At 37.4% G+C, this 19,908-nt stretch overlaps 1 protein-coding gene across 1 annotated transcript in view; it reads left to right on the forward strand.

Annotated features, from left to right (window-relative positions):
• Positions 1–5,098: 5,098 nt before the first annotated feature.
• The window catches only part of SUZ12 (SUZ12 polycomb repressive complex 2 subunit), a 36,267-nt gene continuing 21,457 nt past the window's right edge, over positions 5,099–19,908 (forward strand). The window contains exons 1-4 of the mRNA XM_061175396.1: positions 5,099–5,621; positions 7,945–7,991; positions 8,076–8,140; positions 12,464–12,532. Coding sequence (XP_061031379.1) covers positions 5,348–5,621; positions 7,945–7,991; positions 8,076–8,140; positions 12,464–12,532 — 455 coding nt within the window. The 5' untranslated portion in view covers positions 5,099–5,347. The remainder of the gene's footprint in view (positions 5,622–7,944; positions 7,992–8,075; positions 8,141–12,463; positions 12,533–19,908) is intronic.

A 19,908-nucleotide genomic window follows, 5' to 3' on the forward strand; every position in this document is an offset into this window, starting at 1 on the left:
TTTTCATCTATATTTCATTACTATTAAAGTAATCTTCATTACTCTTAGCATACTCTTGTTTTTAATGGTGTCAAATTTTGAGGTGAGTATAGCCCAGAATACATTATTAGTGTCATTTTAGCTCATTGTTTCTCATTATCAGGCTTGGGAAGGTAGCTGAGTGTAATGCGGTGGTTTTCAAAAAATATTTTTTCAGCAAGTAGATCCATTATCTTCAAACAAATTATACAACACATAAAAGCAGAACAGCTCTGATTGGAGATGAACGCAAGGGGAAGCAGAGTCCACACTGTTTCCCTTGAGGTAGCTTTTTGAAACTCTGGGGCTTCCAAAATGCTTCCTAGATACCTTTGTTATACTGGAAAACACATGGGGTTTTGAGTCCCCTGTAACTGGGTTCAAATCTCAGCTCACCCACTTAAAAGCTGTGAGATGGGGAGAGAGTTACTGAATCTCTCTGAGATTCAGTTACTCGTGTGTGAGAGGCTAACAATAGTAAATAACATAACTGTTTATGATTGTTGTATGGATAGAATGCTCAATAAATATCAATTCACTCCTGCTTTTGTTTAAAATTAAAGATAAAACCACCTGTCCTATAGTTTTAAAAATGGGCATAGTAGCTATCTCCAGATGTAGGCCTCCCAAAATTCAGGTTTAGATATTTCCAATTTGTCTCAGGTGGTTTTTCCTCCCTCAAGTTATTAGTGTCAAGTTTCTTTTTGTCCCAGGGGTTCTAACTATGCCTTACTAGCACCCTTATTATATCTAGTTAAACCTAGATAAACACACACACACAAATCAGGGGTTTATTATGAAAACCCCATAATACACAGTGAACGTTCCATGGTTCTCATGTTTTTCTTTCCTAGACAAAGGAAACAAAAATGTGCAAGCTTTTGATTTTAAATTTCAAATAGAACTGTTAAAATTGTTCTTTCACACTAACTTTTATTAGTAGGTTATTAGTATTTTTACTTTGGAGGCTGTTCCTTTTTAAAAATCAAATTTGATTACATCTCTCCAAGAATTTATCAGCAAATATAACTTCAGTTCCCTCAAAGCAAGACTTACACATATATTTTTTTCTGATATAGCTTTTGTTGGCTTAGACTCAGTGCTTAATCTTAAGGTGATGGGAGTGGATGGAAGATAGAAAGACACTATACAAGTAAAAAGGAAAACTGAAACCTAGGTTATTTTTCAGCAAATGCATTCAATACTGATGATCGTTCATTCCAGTGCATCAGAGGCAATATTTACTAATCTTTCTTGACCTAGAAATGACACGTGCAATATTTTATCTCTAAAGCTCTCCAGTTTCATGGCATGATGGTCAAGAGTGAGGGCTCTGGAAGCAGATTGTTTGGGTTAGAATACCAGCTCCATTACTTATCTTGTGCAAGTTACTTAACAAGGCTTACCTTTGTTTCTTCATCTATAAAATGGGAAAAATAATAGTTACCAACATCAGAGGGTTGGTGGGAGGTCTGAATGAGTTGGAATTGTTAAAAGCTTAAAATACTGCCTGGCACATAGTAAGTACTTAATTATTATTATCAGTATTTATATTTATGCACTGGTGTCCATTCCTATTTATCAAAACTCATTGGATGAGCCCCTATTCTATGCCAGGCACAGTGACAGACACCTCAGTTGCTAAAACAAATCACCCATCATCCCTGCCCCCAAGAGCTTACAGCCAAGTAGAAAGAAAAAGACTTGATGCTGTGACACCAAGTTGTAAATCTGTATCAAATTCAGGGAGTCCCCGAATTTAGAGGAGAAAATAAATTACATCTTCATGTACATTAACCTCTAACTGAAATTTAGCACTTCCTTCAGCTACTAATATAGGTGACAAATCACAGTAGTGTTAGCAATGCCTGTGGCTTTGTTTCCAAGAGAAGTTACAGATATTTTCATATCACATTACACTTCTTGCAGGTATCTCAAAATATTATTTGCCCTCATCACTACTTTGAAATTATGATAGTCATAAGACTGACCTGCTGCTAGATCTTATTTAGTAAATTTAAAAAGAAGCACCTATATTAACACATCACAACTTTTTTGGTTTCCCTTATAATCCAATACATTTTATATTTGTACATTGACAAAAGAAGCTTTCATAGGCTTCATCAGACTGCCAAAGGGGTCCATGGCACAAGAAAGGTTAAAAATCCCAGCATAGAAGTCTGTGTAAGGCCAAGTGGGGACACTGATGAAAAAGGGCACAATAGAAAGGAGTATAAAATGATTTTTTTTTTGGTAAGAGAAGCTAAGTGGTCCTCAGTTTTTAAAACATACTTAAAAACAGTCAACTTGAGGTACTAAGGATAACTTTATTCTGATTGCAAAAGTGCATAGAAATTGAATTTTAAAAACCTGGGTCCAGGGACTTCCCTGGTGGTCCAGGGAAGTGGTTAAGACTCCGTGCTCCCAAGGCAGGGGGCACGGATTCGATCCCTGGTAAGGGGAACTAAGATCCCCTATGCTGCATGGTGCAGCCAAAACCAAAACCAAAAACAAAAACCTGGGTCCAACTCACAGCTCTGCCACTAAATGAGCAAATCACTTAACCTCTCTGAGACTATTTTCTCTTCTGTAAAATGAAAATAGTGCCAATTTCATAGGATCATTATGACAAAGTGAGGTAATATACATAAAAGCATACTCACAACTATAAAGGTCAAAACGATTGCTCTTCTTCTTTCCTTGCACGTGTATCTAGTCCTGTGCTAGGAAATATAAAAGAAATGAACAGTGGCCTTTGCTTTTTAGGAGTTTACCAATTCCAAATATGCATGAAGGCAGAAACAAACAAAACCCTGGAAAGCAATTCAAATTCAGTGTGAGTTAGGGGACTAAACAGACACCTGTCTTTGACAGTGAATTGGCATCGAAAGTCTCAAAAACTGTTGCCCCACCAAACTTAAAAATAACAACACAAAATAAATAAGCTGGCCACAGAAGTGACCAATACTGAGGTGATATACAGACATTTTACCTATAGGACAGAGTCTGATTAAGAATACTGTAATGTAACCAAGAAAACCCCTCAATTAATTCTAATTTGTCCGAGGGTATAAGGATTTTTTTTTTTTAGTGTTCTACATACGTTCTCCACAAAGGAGAATACAAAAAGGGAGAATTTGTTACTATGCCCATCCCATAGAATGGATGGCTTTGATTCTCACGACCAGTACTGGTAAGCGACTGTACGTTAAAACCATGTCCATGCTGAAGCCTAGAACGCTACCATAGCATTCCTAAAGGAAATACCCTTTAAGAACCTCCCAACTCCTTTGGCTCCATTTTTCTGTTCATCAAAGATTTATGATAACCTGTGACTCGGTCTTTTTCTTTGACTGTACCTGTATCTCCACCCTCCCCCCACCCCAAAGAAGAACCCTGTATCAATGATGAAGACTGGTAATTCTGCCAGTTACATTTACTGTTAATTAATAAATTAGCATTCTGGTTTATAACTTGATATCTTGTGATTTGCTTAAATGCGCTTTAGTTCTCCAGACCCTGACTGAACTGATGAAACTTCATTTTCTAACCCTGTAAAGCTAAAGATGAGCACTTTAGCAAGATCTAAAACCCCACAAGCCTCTAGGGGTGGCACTAATCAGAGAAGGCTTATTTGAGAAATCTAAAGAACAAAACAAAACCTCTTTTTTTTTTCTTGGTAGGGGGAGATTTTTTTTAAATACTGAGTACAGACAGTATAACAAACAAGAGAGCATTCTGAACTTTTTGTCCGACTAAAAATATAGACTGTACTTAAAAATCAGCAACAGGTATACCTAATTTCAGATGTGTTCCTGAAATGCCAAATTTTTTACTACATGCATCATTTGTAGAGCTCACTTTCTTAAGTAGCAAATGCATTGTAAAATCAGCACTTTGGTTATTTAAATAACCATTCTAAAGGTGCTTGCTTTGTAAACAGCGTTTTGAAGTGAACTATAAAGGGCTCAAAGCAGGCATTTAAAAAATATTATTGAAAGTATGAAACGGCTCTGTGTTTACAGATTGGAATTTTTGAAGATAATGTTTCATTTTAATGTAACACAAGATTACAGGATTTGATTTGGAAGAACATCCTTAGAGATCATCTTGTCCGACCTGAAATTCAAATCTTGAAGAGTATTAGCTCAACTCCAAACCCGTCCGGGCCTATGCATCTCTCTTTTTAAGCGAGACCGGCTAAACACCGGATCCCCTCTCCAGTTTTTGAGCGCAAAATGAGCAGGTTCTCAAGATGGGTGTAGGTACTTCTAAGAAATCATCCAGTTTGTCCCTCTGGCCACTCCTGTGGTGTCCGGGAATCAAATATCTAAGGTTTGCTTCCAACACGTTGAGAAGCCACAGCCGCTCTCAGTAACGATCCTGATGCCTCACCGCACCTACAGAAAATCCTTTTCCTCATTTGATAGAACATTCCTGCTCCCTAGAAATCGCTCCCTTTGGTGGAGCCCAGCGGCGTCCGAGAGCAGCAGCCGCAATCCCTTGGCTGCCCCCAGTCCTCTCCAGGGCTCGCTGGGTGGGATTCGGGCAAGGGTGGCTTGAGGCACGTGGTGGCGAGGGGACCGGGGAAGAGATCCTCGCCCTGCGAGCCCCTCAGACCAGAAGCGACCCGACCAACCCCCAAGCAGGCCCCTTCCTGTGAAGTTAGAGACTCGGTGATCCGGCATGGATCTCAGTTCATTTAACAAGCCCCTCGACCCCCCAGCACCCGCCCCCCCGTTCCTCAGAGGCCCGCCTCTCCTCAGGGGTCCTGTATCCCCCGGGGGCGGCGACTGACGACGCTCAGAAGGCGAGAAACGGCTCCCTAAGCCGCTCGCTGGGTCCCTCTCTCCCCACAATGCACCGGGGCCAGCAGGAAGGCCGCTCCGACCCCTAATTTTCCCGCGAATTCAGTTCAAAGAGGCAGCCGGGCCCGCGATCGGCAGCGCGCACGGGCCAACCAAGCCGCGCCTCCGCGAGAAGCGCCTCCGCGTGACTGACGGGGGAATCCGCGGGCCAACAGGCTGGGCGGCCGGGCGGCGCGCGCTCCCGCCGGCCAATCAGAGCGCCGGGCGGGGGAAGTGGGCGGAGCGAGGCCAGGCTAGGGTGAGCGGTCTCCCGAGCGGAGCGGGGCTCTCAGGAGGAGACACTTTTTTTTCCTCCCTCCTTCCCTCCTCTCCTCCTCCCTTCCCTTCCCCTCTCCTCCCCTCTCTCCTCCTTCCCCCCTCGGTCCGCCGGAGCCTGCTGGGGCGAGCGATTGGTATTGCCGGCGCTTACTCTCCGGGGCCGCCCGGCGGGTAGCTGGCGGGGGGAGGAGGCAGGAACCGCGATGGCGCCTCAGAAGCACGGCGGTGGGGGAGGGGGCGGCTCGGGGCCCAGCGCGGGGTCCGGGGGAGGCGGCTTCGGGGGTTCGGCGGCGGTGGCGGCGGCGACGGCGTCGGGCGGCAAATCCAGCGGCGGGGGCTGTGGAGGCGGCGGCAGTTACTCGGCCTCCTCCTCCTCCTCCGTGGCGGCAGCGGCGGGGGCCGCGGTGTTACCGGTGAAGAAGCCGAAAATGGAGCACGTCCAGGCTGACCACGAGCTTTTCCTCCAGGCCTTTGAGAGTGAGTGTGTTGAAGGCTTTGAGGGCAGGAATCCCCCCTCTTGCAGCGTTAGGGGGCCGGGACACTCGTGCTGGGACCCCCTTCCTCACCGGGAGTCGGTTTGATTCGGGAGTGGAGGGCGAAATTGAGGGGGCCGTTCCGCCTTCCGGGGTTACGGCTCGAGGGGGCCCGAAGTCTAGGGCCTTGGGGGGAGGTGGACTAGGGGGTCCAGGTGAGGTTCGTGCCTCCCCGAAGATTTACACGCGAGCTGAGGCATGGGGCCCCGCGTTGAGAGCAGGCTGCTTTTTAGGTGGGGAGGTCACAGTTGGACTGTGCAGTTGGATCTACCGTCAGATCCCAGGACTAGTTCTTGCTTTCTTTCATGCCTTCCGTACTCTAGAAGTACAAGGCTGTCGGTTGTAGGTTTAGAGGAGCAAAATTAAGCCTGTGAAGAGAGGAGTGCAGTAAAATCGACCAAATTGTCAGTAGTCTGAAATGCCTTCGCACTAACTTGGTGCATTAACATGGCACCTTTTGATGCTCTACACCTTTCACATCTTTCCACCCGTTTCATGGGTACGTAAACTGAGACAGGCAGTGTTTAAGCATCTTATTTCTCTCTAGACGATCTCGGAATTCTGCCCGTTTGTAGTTGTCTTAATTTCGGGACATTTTCTGATGTCAGTTTCTGTTTTTAAGGTCTGTTTCGAGGGCAGAGCTACGACTTAATTTGGGAAGGGGGGCAAGGTGTCTGGAAAGAAACAATAGAATATATAAGAAATATCATGACTATGAGTAATCTGAACTGTTCTTTAATGAATATTACATCCTGATTGTTTTCCTCTTTGCTTTTGTATGGATGTTGTAATTTGGATGACCTTTAATAGCTAGATGTCTTACAGAGAGACTTGAATAAACTCAGCTCTACCACTCAAGGTCTTTATTTACAATTTTTTTGTGGCATATGTTAAGGGCATGGTATCAGCTGTTCTTGGAAAGATGTATTACGTTGTTTAATACCCTTCTTTCATTCTCTCTCATTAGTGCTTCATGAAATTCTAATTGGAATTTAATACAAGGAATTTCGGTTTTTATTGAAATTAGTATTGAACCTGCTTGAGAAAGATTCACATTATTCTAGCCTTTGCTCAATATACTTTCAGAAATCTGGAGAGGCTTTCAGTTGGAAATATGGTGGAGAACTAAAGCACAGTGATGACAGTAAACATACATGTTTGCAGCCTTTCTAAAACATCTCATCTCCTTTTAGTTTATTTGAAACTAAAACTAACTGAAGATTACGTGGAAATTTAAAAAATTCTTTCTAAATGTTGTGAGAAGACAAATCCTGCAAGAAAGTTTTAGCTGTTTTGCTTTTTTGATGAGTCTACTTTTAGAGAGATGAACTGTCATTAAGAGTTAGATATGGTCACAAAACAACTTGATTCTTCTCTAATATTGATCTTAGTTTCTGAGAAGTTTATATGCTTTGAGGTATTTACTAATATAGTTAGTCATATTAGGTCATTTTTATACTGCTTTATTTAAAGAAACATAATACTAACAGGTCATTAATGTAACTGGTATTATGGTACTTGTATATAAAATATTTTCTATCTGTAACCTAAGTCCTTTATAACAGATTTTAACTAAACAGCATTAAAAACACTTTGGGAATCTATTTAAAAATATGTGTTGAGGTAGTATTTACATACTGAGGTAATATTTACACTGAGCAAAATAGAAACTTGAACTATAACTAGCAATATTCATCAAAAATTTTAGCTAATTTATGTCTTGGATTTCACTTTGATTATATCTGTATTAGGACATCTATCTAGGTAACGGTTTTATTCCATTTCGGCTGACTACTGTACAGACTTTTGAAAAGACCAGTTAAAAAGTGAACATTTTATTTTGTTATTTGGCTTCAATAAAGAGTTCTTTTACTGAATCCAACTACCTCATTTTAGCTACTTTTTAGAAGATGGGTTATAAATAGTTTAAATTAACTAAGCTAAATGAATATAACTACTTCTTTTCAGTTCTGCATACAGACTAGTTTAAAAATAGCTACCTTAGAAATGCAAGGTTTAAGAACTAGATTGTAGAGAAACTTAAATTTAAAGTAAATGTAGATGCATTTTGTGAATGTATGCTATAGATTGAATGTCTTTTGATCTAATTATGCATACTTATTTTCTTGATGTAAATATTCACTACATAGTTTCCATAATAGGTTATTGGTTTATATTGGTTATAACATAGGCTGGGTTGGTATTTTCTTAACAACTTAAGTAATGAGTAAATTTAGATAACTTTGGATTTTGTTTCTGTTACCTAGAACCAACGCAGATCTATAGGTTTCTTCGAACGCGAAATCTTATAGCGGTAAGTAATCAACAAAATTTACTGATACTATTTTTTTCCTAGAATTTCACCTATTTAATTTTAATATTTTAACTTTTTTTATAGCCAATATTTTTGCATAGAACTCTTACTTACATGTCTCATCGAAACTCCAGAACAAACATCAAAAGGTACATTTTATGACTCTTATTTCAAGTTGTTCAAACCATGTTAAAATTCTGTTTGAAAGTATGATTTCTAATGAAAGATGAAATATGAAAACTGAGGTGAAAGAGTGAATTGGTTGCAAAGTGATTTTTAATAGTATCATTTTTGTAAATCCCAGTTGATTGCCAGTTTTTTCCTAACAAATGATTTGTTAGTGGAGTAAATGAAGTGATTTTACTGACTAATGTTTTTTACTCTGTGCTGATAGTTATTTTCAAGTTTGGTAGAAGTTGAGGATTTAAATATTTACTAAAGGGCTCATGGGAACTATCTTTGATACATAAATTTAACAGTTAATGTCTGAATATTTCTTATATGTTCTAACAACAAAGAATTCACTTCTATGATGATAGGTTCAGAAAGTCTCATTTTATATCTTTGGTGGTTGTCTTATTAAAAGGGAAATACTTTTGAAGTCAGTAGGAGGAATGTCTTTAAAAACTTCTTAATCACCTAGTCTTAAAGTGGAATCTGAAGGTGTTGGAGAGCTTGTTTTTGCTTTGTAACATTTAACCATATATAATTATAGAATGGTAGTTTCTTGTTCTGCACCCATGATTATTTACTGAGCATATCAAGTGAACAACTTTAAATTTAAAGGAGAGAACCTCTACTAAGCATTTGGTATTGTTATAGTCTTGACTTAGTAAAACCATTAAGCTTTTCAATAAACTTTGAAACTAAACTCCTTTGGAGACTCCTACTGGTTATTAAATAAGCACCGTGTTTTTTACAGCGAGACATAGTTTAGCTTTGTAGATATATCTAGATGTATTTTGAAGGATTGAAACGTTAAAACTATTTGTCATCTGGTAATCTTTCTGAATCTAGAGAGAGAGAGAGAGAGTGAGTGCATTGCATTTAACGGGTGAAACCTGCCAGGTGCCTAAATAACTAGGAAGAAGGTGATGGATTAGGCAGCAGAATTATGTCAGCTCTTTACCTGTCTACTCTATGCCAGGATTCAGGAAACTTTTTCTCTAAAGGACCAGATAGTAAATATTTTAGGCTTTGTGGTCCAGGAAACGGAATTGAGGATATTAGGTAGTATGTAGGTACTTATACAGAAAGAGAAAACGAATATCAACAAATTTTTTTATTGAAATGAAATTCAAAACATAATAATTGAGTGCAGTGTTTTCTTTTTTTTTTCCTTTTCTTTTTGGGGGTGGGGGTGGGGTTGCTGCGCGGCTTTCGGGATCTTAGTTCCTTGACCAGGGATTGAACCTCGGCCCTGGCAGTGAGAGCGCCAAGTCCTAACCACTGGAGCCAGGGAGTACAGTGTTTTATAATACGTGCCTACGAGTGAGAAATGTGGGATTCTTTTATTTTTGCGGGGTGGGGTGGGAGGGATAACATTTAGCTTAATTGGGATTTAGAGTTAGTATTCTCTGTTATCAAATCACTTGCAAATGTTTTATCTGTAAAAACCATTCTTAGCTCATGGGCTGTGCAGAAACAGACAGCAGGCTGGATTTGGCCAATGGTCCATAATTTGCAGACCCTTGATTTACTCTGTAAAACTAGGAGAATTTGATTAAGTAGTAAACTTTTTCTTTTAGTATTTTTAATATGGAAGATCAGTTACCATCTAGAGGGCTTCCCTGGCGGTCCAGTGGTTAAGACTCTGTGCTGCCACTGCAGGGGGCGCAGGTTCGATCCCTGGTCAGGGAACTAAGATCCTACATGCTGCGGTGCGGCCAAAAAAAAATTTTTTTTAAGTACTGCAGTTGTCATCTACAGTGCTGCCCGATTTTAATTTTAAAGTGATAAAAGTTTTTACAGAATAAATTTGAGTTTAATCCATAAGTGGATTAAAATATATACATCATGTTTGTTTATTAGACTATTTGACTGCCTCATTGTGGGATACATTTCTGTTGTCTGCTAATGAGTGGAGGCAATTTTAAAAGCATGGCAGTAGAAATGAACTTTCTTAATTTAGTACCCCTTAGGTAAAAAATTGTCCTTTGGGACAGTTTCGAAGCAGTTTGCCAGCCAAGAAACATATACATTCCATTTAGTTTACTTCCATGTAAAAATGCATTAGGAATCACTTAATTCTTTTGTTGTATGCCTGGCGTATATAAGACAGTAAGACTGATTTTTAACAAATTTTACTACAACTTAATATCTTCAGATGAGCGCTGTCCTTTTCAAAGTAGTTGGTGAATTTGGAAGGTGATGAATTCAGCCCAATGATTGTGGTCTTTGTTCCAAATGTTTTTGGAACTGCTTTTACAGAATTGCTTTTAGTCCAATCCCTTTGCTCAGAATGTTTTTGGAACTCCTTTTGTACTGTTACACAACAACATAATATTCATTGTTGGAGTACACTTATCACTCCTTTTGAAGTTGTACAAGCAGGTGTAACATTAAATCTGATATATTTGTTAAACTTGCCTTTTACTTTAGTTGCACTTCATAGAGGTATTCAGCTTCTGTAGGCTGACACTACACTGGCACAGTGGAAATACTGGTGAGGACAACGGCATCTTTTATTGAATCCATCTTAGTAGGTTTTATGTAAGCTGTTTCTGAATCCTCCCCAAAAAATTTCTTGAATTTTAAGAATATTCTCCTTTATGATGACCTTTTGATAACTAATTCCCTTGTTAAATCTGAGCTACAGTAGCAGTACCTTTCTAAAGAACCAGAAATACTTGGTGTTGGGAGGTGGGGCTGCTTTTGTATAGTTGCCTATACAGTTCGTTTTGTTTTTCCTAAGGAACGCTGGGTTACCTGTATGATCTATTCAAATGGTTGTTAATACTCAAGTTTTCCTTTGTACAACTCCATAAAGTTGGAAGAGGTGAACCTTGTGACCTACAGTCTTAACTTTTCTTCCTACAGACAGGGTTTCTTCTTAATCATTACACAAAGATAAACATATTATTCTAAAAAGTTTTCAGTAACTTTACAACCCTCCTCAGTGGTACATTTCAGTATTTATACCGAAAAGTTCTTTGTAACTAGCCTAAAAGAATCCTACATTTTTCTTCTTTCTTCTCTCTTATCTATGGAGATTGAAAATGTATTGCCTGCCATCCTTCATAAAGAACTCCTTACTATGCTTTATTGGGTGAAACTTTAATATTGAGGTTTTCAGTAACTCTAAAGGTAAAGAGAGAAGCTTTTTTATAAAAAAGATCTTTTGTTAATGGAGGCTATTTATTCACCTGAAATATAGATCGTATCAATTCTGCTCTTCCTATCAGTGTTTTACTACAATATATTTAAATTAACATTTCTCTACTGATAATTTTTATTATAGTAGTTGAGTACAATAGCTGTTTTTGAGGAATGAGCATATTAGTAATTTCTACTATCTGAATTCAAGTTTTACAAGAATACATGAATCTTTCCAAGTTCTAAATTTGAAGAAAATATATGAGTATAAATAGAAATATTTGTTTCCAGTTAACATATATGGGTCTAGTTTTTCAGCCTCTAGAAAATGTATATAGTAGAGCACCTTAAGAACTAAGATGAGGCTTGTTTTAGAATCCATTCATTCTTAAATTGCTTGCTAGGGGTGTGGTTATTCTTAATATAAGCTTCTATTTTATTGGAAATTACTTTTTTCTCTTAAAGTTGTTAAGTTAAAAGCTGATAATTTTGTTACGATTTGATGGGTATGTCCTTTAAACTTCAAATTTTTTTCATGATGGTGACAACCATCTCTTTAAAATGACATACTTAACTTTAGCCATTGCTGCTAATCTTTGAGGGTGTTTTACTAACTTCATATTTGTTTTATGGAATATCCATATTTGTCAGGTTACTTAATGGAAATATGAGTGTTTCAAAATATACATAATTTGCATTTGTTTGGCTCAGTCCAACAGATGCTTGAACACCTACCAAGTATAAGGCAATATGCCAAGGACTATGTGGCTTTCCTTGAAGAAAACAAATCTCTGCCCTTCAGGAGCTAATAATCTAGTAGAAATAAAATATTTATGCAAGTTTCACATTTAGGAGACTAAATGTCAAAATAAATGTAAACCAAGTGCCATAGGTAGGGAGAAATCACTCTGGTTTGGGAATAATTACAAAAGGTTTTGTGGAAAAGTTAGCATTTGAGATGGGACTTGAAGGCTTGTTTGCTGTATTACAACGTACACTGTCTCGATAGTATTCATTGTTACGGCTAACCATCCCATAATTTATCTTATTATAAATAAAATCAGATCTCCAACTTGCCTATTATAGTGACAATAAAGTGTAATCTGTTTGTTTTTCCCAGTTGAGAAGTGATTATTTTGTTTATCTGTTTCTTCCAGGAAAACATTTAAAGTTGATGATATGTTATCAAAAGTAGAGAAAATGAAAGGAGAGCAAGAATCTCATAGGTAAGATAACCTATAAGTTTACATTAAGTGACATACTTGAGGAAAGAGGAAAAAGTACAGTGATCATTTTCCTAGTGGTCACCTCAATATTGTAAGGAGTTAGAATGAACCTTAGATGTCAGTTGGTCCAAACTCATACACAAATCAGGGATTACTTCTTCTGTAGCATCCCTGGCAGAGAATCAGTTCTTAAGCCTCATCTTGAATATCTCTAATGCTGGGAACTCACTGTTTTCTAAGACAGTTCTGTTCATTATTGTTTTTCTCTACTACCAATTTCTTGCATTCTGAATCAAAGTTTCTGTAACTTTTGTAGTTAGTATTAATCCTACTACCTCATCTAAAGAATGATGGAGACTCATTTTTATGGTATACTCAATGTATACGCTAGGTGCTGTGCCAGGTGCTTCACAACATCACATCTCTTCTAAGTAATCGTCTACAATTCTGAGAGAGGCTCTCTCTTTCTTTTTCCCATCTTGTCCTTGCTCTTATTTACATCTTTCAGGCAAAATATTCTTACCTTTAGTTTATATTTGAAATATGTTTATCACATGATAGTTTCAGAAACCTGGCCCTTTGGATGGAATCTTCTTACTGTCTGTTTTCACATATGTTACCCAGAACTAATCCCTAAATGTTCTGACTAGCCTAATATCTGCCTAGGCTACACAGTATGCTTCTATTTATTCTTTCATACATAAACTAAAGAAAGTTGAATATTATTCTAAAGAGAAACAGGGACTTGGGTGGTATTTGTTTATTCATTGACTACTTTTAGGAAGAATGTAGAACTAAAAATACTAGATTTGAAAAAAAATGGAATTAGGAAAATTGCCACATGGATTTTTCTTTTTCTCTTGAAGTTTTAAATCATATCTTACCAATTTAGATAGGATGTACACTGACTTAATGATGCTTCATTTATACTTTCTCATTTTTGTGACTAGTATAAGATGTCATTTTTTCAATTGCTTTTATTTTAAGTTCGCCTTTTCAATTAGGTTATTTTGTTACTGGAATTTTTTTATTGCATTTTAAAATTTTTGTATCAGTATCTTGCAGTCTTGTAGGACTGAAGTGTAATTTATATTTCCATATCTAGGCAATCTTGATTTGTAAATAAACTTTGATAATCCATTCTAGAAGCTGAGATCCCAAATCTTTACCTAATCTATTATTGCCCAAGGAATACCTTACAATACAGGTTTATAAAGACTGAGAATATTCCCAGCGCATGCACTCTCTATTCTTTGCTTGAATTTCTATTCCAGATCTTTGGCTGTTCACCTACCCTGGACAGAGCTTTTGGGATCCTCAGGGCCTTTTTAACTTAAAGTATAAAGCTGTAGTCAGAGCCTGATCTGACATCCTCACTTCTTTTCTTCTAAACACCTTAATAGTTTGCCCTCCAGGTCTTTCAGGGCTCATGTGAGAAGGAAGAATGAACCAAGAAGAAGAAAACTTGACTCTTTTCTTCATCTTCCCCATCAAGGTTCCACCTTCATCACTGCTAAACCTTACTACTATCTCATTGTGACACTGGCTTTGATAAATATTACAGAACTTCCTTTATAGTGTGTGTTGTGAGGAGGATAGATTATACTGGTCAGTTCTCTCTGAATAATCACTCACCCAATAATTATATTTCTTTCGACCCAATGGGTTCAATAGCTAGGCCAGTACTATAACAGGGGTATTGTTAACCAACTCACAGAAACATCAGAGGGTTGCATAGAATTTCTGCTTGTCATTTTGAAAAACAACTTTTTCATTCTTTAGGATCTAGCTGGGACCAGTGAGTTGGTCATTTCAACACCCAAGATCTCTTTTTTTTTTTTTTTTTGAGACAGACCTAACTCTGTTGGAGCTGACCATGCTTATTTAATACCCAGTGAGGCACTTTAGACCCAGGAGGTACTGAGTTACTATACTAGGTGCTTCAACCGCCCCCCTGGCCCACATCTTTTGAATGTCTCATTGTTGCTCCCCGAGTCACTAAAATTAATTGAGAAATTGCTTCATTTTAAGTTTACCCCCAAGGCCCTATATTCTTAAATTTCTTCAGTGTATTTCTCATCTCAAATTAGGCATAATTGGTTTAGTAGACCAATAGGTCTACTAAACTTATCACATAGGATTGTAAGAAGTTCTCTAGACACCAGTATATAATGCCAGCATTGTAAAATTTTACTTGTAAAATCTATGGGCAAATTCTCTGAGAGAACAAAATAAACCTTTGTTGTTCCATGTCGTTAATTAGTAAATGTTAAAATCTTAAATCATATACAAAAAGGTATTTCCATCTATATTTTTACTCTTTACCATCTCAAACATAGAGATCTTGTTCAGTTTAATTGGATCCTGGGTCTGTTCAGTAGCTACTGTCTGGATGTCTTCCACTGGAACTCATGTTCTTTTAGTACTTCCACAGTTTTAATGTCTCCACTCTCAAACCCAATGTATTTCATTCTCAAAGTTCCAGGAGAATATCAAGATACCCCAAATTACTGTAGTACTACAGCCCAAAGCTTAGAACAGTCAAATGCCTGACCTGTTTATGACAGTTGTAGTGACTTACAAACAAAACCAAATTCCTGGCATTGTCTGTGCAAAATAAAGTTGGTGTTCCAGGATCTTTTTTGTGTTTTATACTCTAGATCTATATTTGTCTTACTTGTCGCAGATAATGGCAGATAATTTATTAGGGGAAGGAGCTGATAGAAAAAAGAAACATGGGACATTTCATGGTTTTCACTTCTTCAAGGTATCCATTTGTGACAATAGACCAGAATTGCATTTGTAACCTTAAAACTCAAGCATAACACCCACCAACTATGAAGATTGTTTCTTTTCTTGAACAGTGGCTTCTGAAAACTCCACAGCAATTAGCAAATTTTAGAAATTCATAGTGGTCACACTATTTGACCAGGTTTTTCACATACTCTAGTGACCAGACCTCTAGTCTCCAGGTTTTTCCTAATCTTTCTCCTTGCTCTTTTGGTGTGGTTATGTATATTTAAAATATCTTTATTTTCTTTTTAGAATTTCTGATATCATGCCTTATATTCTATCTTCTCCATCTCTTGTTTCTGGCATGCCAATATATTGTGGGTTTTGAATTTATTTTGAGTTTTGACCAAGCACCATGGTTTATTGGTATAAATCTCTGATCTTTCTGTAGTTTTCTGTTCTAGCAGGATCCCAGGGGGTCTCTTGGGCTATTAATCCTACCAATTTTGAAATTCTCTAGTCATAACTCTTGTCTTCTAAGTGCATCTCCACTGACTGAAAGGTATCATGAAAAGATTTCCAAATTGGAATTGCTTCCAAAAGTATTTCCTGTGGTCAAATTAGAAGCATTTCCACTTAATCATTTTCTGTTCCTGGTCCACTGTTAGTAGCTGGAGAAATCCCCTCCAAAGGTAGCTGAACTAGAATATCTACTAGATATAGTTTCAAACCTATGTTTTTAGTAGGTTGATAAGGTAAAGTACCTTTCATCACTTTTTGTTGTTGTTATTACAACCTAAACTTTTGAATTAGTAATTTTCCTTTTATCGTCTTTTTGTACTGTAACAAAGTCTTGGATTTTTTTCTGGGATTCCCATTTCCTTAGTGTACCATGTCCCAGACCCTATACTAAGTCCTAGGGGATATAATGATGAGCAAAACAGATGAAGACCTTGCCTGTATGGAACTTATCGGCATTTAGGAGAAAAAGACATAATTGTATAATAAATATAATTATAAAATAAGTGCTGGGAAAGAAAAGTACACATAGGGAAACTATGGGTGTATAAAGCAGGAGAATCAGCTCTTGTTTGAGAGTTGGATTTGGGAATAGTGATGTTCAATGAGGGCTTCCCTGAAGAAATGAGTTGAGATTTGAAACATGAATATAGGAGTAAAATGGGGATAGAGGGTGAGCAGATAGGTGATTCTCGATAAAGGGAATATTATACATAACCTCATTTGAGGCCAGACTAGCTGACTAGAGAGAGTAGGGAGAGTGACATTTGATGAGGCTAGAGCAGATGGCCATGACCAGATAATGCAGAGCCTCGTAGGCTATTTAAGGATGTTGGTCTTTATCCTAAGAAAGCCATAAATTATTTTAAATAGATATATTGCCTTAATGGTGTTTTCCTAGCCACCTGTTTTGTAGATTTAGCTGCATTTTTAAAACTTCAAGCTGCTTTTTAAGTTGATTGTATGTCTTTTCCACCATAATAAGATCTGATGTCTTCCTCCCCTTTCTCTTTTTTTTCTTAACAGTTCTGTCTTGATTGTAAGTTTTGAAGTTGTTTTCAAATCAGCATCTTTTCAAACTTAAGTTTTGTTCGTTTTTCAGAATCTGGGCCATAGATTTCTTTGTACATACCTACTCCTGAAGATGCCTTATCATTCACCACTGAACGTATAGGATTCTTAAAATCTAAGTATTTAAGAACAAATTTTTTTTCCCCAAAACAATCATATCTTTATTGACTTTCTTTTTTCCTGAATGCAGTGGCTGTTTTTTTACTCTTAAAGAAAATAAACATCTTTTAGAAACAGCTGGATACATACAGTCTTCAGTGTGAAGCAATGTACTAATAAGAACACTAGTCATCTTAACATTCACAGTTTTCATATATATTATGTATATGTATATGTATACATATATACACTGTATAATGAGGCCAGATATAACACGGCCAGATAGGAACAAATTTTTAAAATGTTCCTTCTTGTATAATCTTTGGCTTTACAATAATCCCTTTATGTTGTGTCTACAATACTTCTGGGAGGTGATTCATTTATATGTAATGGACTCCCACCCCTCATTCAACTTTATCTTCTCACTACAAAGTGTTCTCATCCTTAGGTCTGAACCTGGAAAGAGACATTGGATTCTAGAATAATGGGCTTGATGCAGTCACCAATTCCTCAGCTTTCTAATACATCGTAGCATGAAATGTAACACACTGTTATTAGATGCCAAATAGCTTATCATCACACTTGGGCTATTTTGAGGTGATACAGCCATGACCCTAGAAATGAAGCCTTACACCTGCCACTATCAGATTAATGTGTACAAATTCAAGGCACTAATCTTGGTTTCTTTCCTGCATAAAAATGTTGGTCCTTCTGTGGGATCTGGCTGTTCTTAAAATTTGAGTTTCCTACATGAATCTCATCTCAAAATGTTAGTCCCTTATGAATTTAAATTTACTTAACCTTATTCTGCAGACTTCTTTAGAATTGTCAGGTACTTGTGTTTAGAATCTTATCCCCAAATTTCACATTCCCCCTCTAGTTTCCTATTGCCATATTGCTTGCTTCCTAAGATACAGATAGGGAACACATCACAAAGATGAACCAAATCCTTATCTGATATCTTACCTTGATCATCTAAGCTAGATCCTTTGCTGCCTAAAACTAAATAGGCCTGACCATGTTTCTTTCTTCCCTTCTTCTCATTCCCTTCTTCTGATCCAGTTTAACCAATTAAGATGTAGACACAGTAGCCATAAGAGAGGGAAGAGGGTAAATCAGAAAGGGAAAGAAAACTGCCCTTTTTCCTTGGATTCAGCCATCAACTAGGCCTCATTGTTACATTTTATTCTAGATACATATCAAGAGTGTTTACTTTTAGGAAGGGAAGGAGGAGGGGAAATTGTGCATAGCAAATCACATTCCCATGTTTGTTTTTTAAGTTGGTTAATTGAAATTTGGAATTCCTTTTCTCAAAGAAACTTTATAATGGTGGCTGAATGTGCTTGCCATCTTATTTAACTTATAATGTAGCATTTAAAACTGTGTCTCAGACCATCCTTTGGTGACCTTTTTGTTTGTTTTTAATTTCCAGTCCTTTGTAGATGGATACTTTTGTAAATGTACTGATCACATACTTGGATGTTATGGCAATGTTAAATTTTTATGAAAGTGGTTAAAGTCTTATTCTCAACTTCTTGCCTTGTTGTGGAATGGTAACAGTTTCCCGAATGACCTCAGTTTGCAGACCATGTTTTGAATAACACTAATTTAAAATATTTTCTGGGGTAGATCAATGCAAGGTATTTCTGTCATTTCACAGTTGGAACTTAGAATCGCATTCCCTATAAAAACAATATAAATAATATTATAAGTAGTACAGTATAATGGGTCCTGATCCCTGACCTTAAAAATCTTATTACTCTAGGGAGGACATCATTATCCTTTTGAAAATCATTTGTTGAGTGCCTTTCTGTAAGACACTGCTAGGTGCTAAGGACACTGATATGTCAAAAGAGAATGTGTATGAAAAAATTGTGACAAAGTGGTAAATACAAGTGCTTGTAAAGGAAATTAAGCTCTGGGATGTTTGGGGATGGGTCTTTGTAGAAGAGGGAGAGGGTATTTTGATGGATTGTTTAGTATTTTATCCAAGCCTCACAATCTTGAGAGAGGTTATCTCCTCATTTTATAGATATCAAGTCACAGCTAATAACTGGAGCCAGAATTCAAACTTGGATTTTGTCATCCTATTCTACTTTCCTATATATGGCTTTAGTAGAGGTAAAAAGGAATGGGAACCGTATTACAGACAGCAGTTAGACAAAAGATTTCGCAGTTGGGGACCCATTAGAAAATTGGAGAAAGGAATGATTCATACAAAATCATTTTAAGAAAATTTACCTGGCCTTAGTATGTAGGTTTAACTGAAGCAACTAAGAATAGGATAGACTGGTTGTGACTAATGGATTATCTTCTAACATGGAAACTGTAGAATATTTCTCTCTTTCAGTTTTGTTTTGGAGTTTCACCAATTCTGCATTGTAAGGTTACATTTATGGAACAGTTTTGATAGGAAAATGCTAATTATCTTTTAGTAAAATGGCACGTAGATTTCATAGATGGTAGATATACTTTTTAAAAATCAACTTTGGGTATAATTAACATTCAATAAAATACACTCACCCTAAGTATATAGTTTGAGTTTTGACAAATGTATGCATTCGCACAAGCATAACCACAATTAAGATATAGAACATTTTCATTACCTTGAAAAAGTCCTTTGAGCTCCTTTACAGTTGATCCCCTTAATGTACTTTTTTTTTTGAGGTATAAATTATATGCAGTCCAGTTCACTCTTTGGTATATAGTTCTGATGCATTCAGTCAGGTAACAACCACTACAATTAAGATAAACCCTACAGATTCCCTCATGCCCCATTTATAGTCAACCCTCCCCCTCCCCACTCCGGCTGTGTTTTTGAAATGTATCTGATACGTGTCAGAAAGTAATATACATGAATTACCTGTTTTCAAGAATCCCATTTTATTTTCTTGAGACTTAAGTTATAATTGCTATTCTTAGTTTTTCCTTTCTATGTTTATGCTTTCTAACTC

The sequence above is a fragment of the Eubalaena glacialis genome, chromosome 19, assembly GCF_028564815.1.
Source record: "Eubalaena glacialis isolate mEubGla1 chromosome 19, mEubGla1.1.hap2.+ XY, whole genome shotgun sequence".
Lineage (NCBI taxonomy): Eukaryota > Metazoa > Chordata > Mammalia > Artiodactyla > Balaenidae > Eubalaena > Eubalaena glacialis.